General features: G+C 32.8%; 1 protein-coding gene across 1 annotated transcript in view; it reads right to left on the bottom strand.

The window, feature by feature from the left end:
- Positions 1-6,511, bottom strand: part of mybpc3 (myosin binding protein C3) — a 59,185-nt gene that overhangs the window by 26,412 nt on the left and 26,262 nt on the right. The window contains exons 16-17 of the mRNA XM_056461604.1: positions 5,924-6,090; positions 492-657 (exon numbers count right to left, since the gene is read on the bottom strand). Of these exons, the coding sequence (XP_056317579.1) occupies positions 492-657; positions 5,924-6,090 (333 nt within the window). The remainder of the gene's footprint in view (positions 1-491; positions 658-5,923; positions 6,091-6,511) is intronic.

The raw sequence follows: 6,511 nt of genomic DNA, 5'->3' as shown, positions 1-6,511 counted from the left end.
GTGGACTGTATATGATTAAGAAGGACTCTAGTTAAATGGGATAACATCATATATTGCTATATTTTAGTCTCTGTTTTTATTTTAGAACTTGTGTGGACCATTTACTTAAATCAGTTTTTGCACGATCATTGATTCCTACATCGCGTGAATGGTTTGGTGCTGTAACTGAAATGTAAACACTAATAGTAAAATTCATACTTGCAATTTTACAGCATAGAAAACAACAAATAATGCAGGAGGAAGTTGATATTTACCTATGTAATTTGATGCCTTCATTAAGGTTTACACTGTTTATGTGTTTGTGAAAGACTCGTAACGTTACAGGTAAATGCATTTCCTGTGCTATCATACAGATCTATGTGTGTATGTTTGTATTGTGAAATTTAACTCACAATATTTAGGCTACTGTAAAACATTCAATTGATAGATAAGTGTGTATACATTAACATTAGACTACATACTGTATAGCCCACACACAGACATGCACTCACCTGCCGATGTGTGTGATAAGAGTTCTGGCATCTGGTTTCACCTCCACTCCGTTTTTGTACCAGATGCCTTTCACATTCTCATCAGAAACCTCACATTTGAACACAGCCTGATCTTTGGCCTTCACTGTTAGGTCAGCAATGCTTTGATAGACCTCTAGCTGTTTCTCTAAAGGTCAGAGGTTAAAGAAAGCATTATGGCTTAGTCACATGCTAAATAAGGAGTGTTACCACATTACATCACAAAGGCTTCATTTTAAAAACTTTTTTGGATGGATCCTGGTGGAAAAAGCACGGAAACACTGCAATATTTGAAAATATTAATTATGTTCAGTATCATGGAATTATAATCTGATACAGTATCACTTGTAAAGGGCACCTATTTTAGCCCTTTTAGAAGATGTAAGGTAAGCTGTTGGTGTCTGTAAAGTTTCAGCCTAAAAAAACCTATCAGATAATGTATTATAACCTCCAGAATCTGCCCATTTTGGTTTCTGAGTACAGTGTAGCTGTTTTTGTAGCCTGTGGCTTTAAATGCAAATTAGCTGTTTCTCCCCACCCACCGTTCCTACGTGTGTGTCTGCTTCTAATCATGCGTTACGTCAGATAAACAGCAGTCAGTGATAGAGACAGACTCGGATGAAGCAGAAATACAGCTCATTAGTCAAAAATACCAAGCGAGTTTATTTTATGTATTTGTGATGACGTTTATTCAAGCCTTTCTGAAATGATGAGTCTCACACAAATGTCGTTTGCAGTACACACATGTTTCTGTTATTGACACTATGAGGTCGTGGTGATTAAAGTAGTTAAAAATTACTGTCTTTATTACAAACATGCTCTGTTTGAAAAACATTTTAAACTAATATAACCTAGATAAATCACAGTGAGTTGGAACAGATATTTTAATCCAAGTTTATTTGCAAAAGAATGTTCTGTAGACATGTTTATACATGTTATTATAGAAACATGGTGCCTATCAATCAATTCGGTGGGCGGAGAAAACAACACAACTACATCACGTTGCGGTGGGCCTCAAAGTCACTGGGATTTGGGTCCTATTTTGACGTCAGGAAATTTAAAAAAAAAAGAGACTTGTTTGGTTTATACCACTGCAAAATGATATTCTTTACATACAGACACCTCTGTCCAAACAGCTTGCAAAAGTCGACCTTCATCATAGGTGCCCTTTAAAGGGTGAATAAAGTTAAATAATGAAATCTTTTAGACATACTGATAATCACGTCTACAACAAATGTAACTATTTTACACTGTTATGTTTGTTAATGGTTTACTTAATTAAAGTTTACAAATGAGAACTTTTTTGGAACATTTGACTCTGATTAGTTTTGTGTATAGTATAATGTTTCTGGGATTGTCTCTGTTAAAATAACCATTTTTGAGCTTCATGATAATACTGCATATCGCAAATAAAAGCTTCGGAAATTATCACAACAATAAAAAAACCTGATACCACCCACAGTGACTACATTTACATGTACTTTAGTCATCAAATTATTTGATTTGTCTTAATCTGAATGAGACAATAAAATGATTACATGTTATAGCCCATAATTCAATTAACGTCATAGCGTCACCACGCTATTCACATGAAACGAAGTTTCATGTAATTTGGGGTGTTTCACTCTAAAATTGTCAACTTTAACTGCGGTTTGGCACTCACACTTTCATTCAGGAACATTTCATTCATGCCCCTGTGACAAACCAGATATTGGGTACAGTATGAACTGCTGGAAGAGTGTTGTTTTAATGGAATTTGATACAACACAACAAATGGGGGAAAAAAAGCTCTGCATTTCGCAGTGTATGTGTCTGTGGTCCTTCACTGACTCGCTACACTGAAAAAAATTATTTAAAGATGATTCCTTGGATTTACAAAATTTTTTTACGTTAAGTGGTTGTAAACAATTTATTTGGGCTGAATTTAAACAAACAAATTAAGTTGAACATTGCTCAATTTAATTTGTTTGTTTAAATTCAACACAAATTGTTTGCAACAGTTTTGCATCCAACACTTTTTTCAGTGTAGGTGCAGAGAATAGTGTCAAACAGCCCTGTGTATATAGATTATCCTGTCAAAAAAATGCGGCAAAAATCCTACACAACGACAATAGTTTGATGAAGGTGTTTACATGTCTGTGCTGCACTTCAATGATGCGACTAAAATCAGCATACTGCACGTCTAAATTCGATTTCTGTTTAGTTAAATTATGATCTTAATCAGATTAAATTAATCAAAAATAGTTGTTAACATGGTAGACTCTTAATCAGAGTATTGTCTTAATCGTATTAAAATTGGACTATTGGTGTCCATGTAAACGTACTCAATGTAATTTTTTTTTAAGTACATAAGATAATATAGTAGAATTAAGGGCTAGGTGTATAATACGAAACGTTTCTGTCTCATATATTGTTTTATTTTGCTATTTTCAAAGCTTGACAACCACTTCTCATCATTCAAATTCATTGAACGACAAAGAAGAGTATGAAGATCTTGCGATAAAATATTTATATGGGATTGATTGGAGATGCAGGTGAGTAACTGATTTATTTTTGGCTGAATTGTCCTTTTAAGATTATAGTGAAGAGAGGTGGAATAAAGAAAGCTAACAATCCAACCGCAGACTGGTAGGGTTTCAGTACTGCTTGCCAGCTGTTTTTTTTCTTCTTTTCTTTCTTTTTTTCTTTCTTTCTTGGCAGCCCTTGTACTTGATCAAAAGCCCAGACAACCTGGTAGCAGACATACCTGGGTATCAGTTTGCTTGTAAAATGTTCTACATACTTTGAGCCTCAGAATAGGAGTCAGAATGAAGGAGGGAGAGAGAGAGTGTGTGAAAGAGACAGAAACAAACAATAAAAAGAAATGGGAGAGAGAAAGGGAATGAGTCATAAATCTTTCTTAGATGCTATTAAAAGAGAGGGACGGAGTTGTGTGTGACAATGACGAAGTGAGAGAGTGAGGGAGAAACAGACAGAGTCACCTGCCCTGTTAAAATATATGGGTCAGGCGGTCTAACAATAGCTGGCATGTGGGCATTGTGAGTGGTAACCTTGTACAGAAGTGCTGGTGGCCATGTTTTCTGAACTGACAAGTGGCGAGGTTTAAATGACATGACCATGGGAGAGTGAGGTTTAAGGGACGAGTGAAGAATGCTGTTAGATGGCTTGAACCCGACATGAAGTCTTTCAGATCCTAAATATTAAAAGACTTTGTAACTGCCATATATACTGTATATATTTTTAATGCATAGATGTTGGACAGCCCCGCAGCCAGCCTCCTAAAAGAGGTGGTTCTTTTTGCAGTTATTCAAATTATGAAGTTCAAATGCTGCATTTTAGTGACATTTTAAGGCCTAATTTGTGCTGGATTAGCTTGTCGGGTGGTTATCATTACCACACTTTTTGATGCAACAAAAACACTTCCTACATTTTTGTCAAAGTGCTTATCATACTATTATATTGTTTACAAAAATTTGTTTTTTACAAATATGCATTTAAACTGTAGGTTATTACAGTTGTATATATATATATATATATATATATATATATATATATATATATATATATATATATATATATATATATATATATATATATATATATATATATATATATGTATATATATATATATATATATATATATATATATATATAATGTAATGAGATTAAAATTTTAGAAATATGAAAAATTACTTATTTTTAAATGCAAATTTATTATCATCTATCATAAAAAACGAACAAACAAACAGAAAAATTGGGAATCTGTTAAAAATTATGGGCAAATAGCCTATAGCCTATAGGCAAATAACAAATTGGCCAGCTCATTTCCTCAGTCAGAATTTGTCCATTTAAATAATAAAAGCCTTCTTTTATTGGCAGGGTTCATACGGTCATGGAAAACCTGAGAAAGTCATGGAATTTTGACATGGCATTTTCCAGGCCTGAAAAAGTTTTGGAAAAACAGAAAAATCCACAAAGTTTTGGAAAAGTCATAGAAAACAGATATCTGTATACTTGAATACAGGCTATTTACTTCTTTTCTGTTCTTGGCCAGTCACATACTCTCACATTATTAATGCGGTGTGAGCATTATCTAAATCAATTTTACATAGATATACATATAAATTGAAACTAAATAAATTGCTGCGTGTTTTACGATATGCTGTAATAAATTTTAACATGAATTGTTTTTCTTTTAAAACGCATACATGTGTGTAGACATTGCATGAAACATTAGGTCATGAAAATTTACTTGAAAGTCTTGGAAAAATCATGCAAAGTCAAGGAATTTTAGTAGCAAAAATGTGTATGAACCCTGTATTGGTTATTCTTCTTCTATGGGTTATTTTCACAATTTATGATGGCATACTGTCAAAAATTTGGACAATTGAGCTGATATAGGGGGCAAATTCTAGACTTTTTCAGAAGGGGGGTGGGTCTTTCAAACCACCAGACCACATCCCCCCACCCCCACCACATATAGGCCTATTGAATGCTAATATTGGTCACGTCAGTATATTAAATGGTGTGAAAAAGGCAAATATAGCATACTCATAGTATTTTTTTTATCAAATGTGCTAAGTTGTAATATATCTGTTGCTGTTTTTATCTAGTAAAATTAAACACTTCTCAAAAAGAAAATCTGTAAAAAAAAATTGTCAGATAATTATATAACTTTTTTAAAACCCTCACATTTGAATTATTTAATGTTATGGATGTGACTTTCTCACAGTTTTAAAGCTAAACAGATTTGAAAAACAAAATCTGTAACACTTTAGAATAGTGGTCATTAAGTAATGTTAGTTAATGTATTTACTTTAAGTATGAATAATCTTGTAAAGCATTTATTAAACAACATTAACTAATGCATTATTAAAATTCAAAGTTTTGCTTATTAATAATTAACTGAATGCACTGAGGCAATATGAACTAACGTTATTTACCTTAAATAACATTAAACACAGATTAGCACAGATGAAAAAATACCGTAATGAATGTGTTACTAACTGTTTGTTTGTGGTGGTAAATGCATTTTGTTTGTGTTTGTGTTAGTAAATGCATTAACTAACATTAACTACTGGACCACTATTTTAAAAGTGTTACCAAAAATTAATTTCTTATCAAATAAAAAAAAATTATGAACTTAAATATCATAACAAAACTTTCATTTAACATTTTTAAAAACTTTTTGTTACTTAAGCATTAATCTGCCAAGTGTCTTCTTTAAAAGGAGACCAAACTTAAGTGCTCCAAAGCATTCAGTCCTATGCTCAGATGGTTACAGCTCATAAATGGATTATAAATACTCCAAAAAGAATAACTTTGTATAATAAAAGTCCCTATAAAACAAAATGTTAAATAAAACACATTATATTTAAGGTGTTGAAACTATCCAAATTGACCCTGATATTTACCCTGAACCATGAGCTCTGCTAATGACTGTCCTCCATTGGTTTTGACCCGGTAATGTCCACAGTCCTCCTTGGTCACATCGTTAATGATAAGGACATGCTTACATCCATCTTTCTTGAAGCGGTACTTGAAGGACTCATCTCGGGTAAGTTCCACACCATCCTTTTCCCTATACAGATGAGACAGTTGTCATTTGTTAAAATTAATTAATACTAATGTCTCCATCTCATCAAATTGCATTTCACTAAACAAATGCATAAACATATTCACTTTATTTGAATTAATAAGTTATTTATTCATAAATATGTAAAATGGACACATTATTTGTAACCTTAACTGGATTTAAATTGTAGCAGACTTCAGTTATATGGACAAGTTCAATCCATTTGTAACATAATGCTCTGAACGTATATACTAGACGATTCAGGCAGACCGCAAAACTACACACCTGTCAACTGTAGAAACAATGTCTAACTGACAAGACTTCTCTCAGAAACACGTGTGACTTCAGAAGAGTCTCATAATTGGAGCACAGTTGATGTCATCATCTATTCTTTGTGTATGACGTTTTACAAAAAAAAAGAAGAAAA

This window comes from Danio aesculapii, chromosome 7, assembly GCF_903798145.1.
Source record: "Danio aesculapii chromosome 7, fDanAes4.1, whole genome shotgun sequence".
Lineage (NCBI taxonomy): Eukaryota > Metazoa > Chordata > Actinopteri > Cypriniformes > Danionidae > Danio > Danio aesculapii.
Note: the sequence above shows the minus strand (reverse complement) of the source record. Positions and strands in the feature narration are given on the sequence as shown.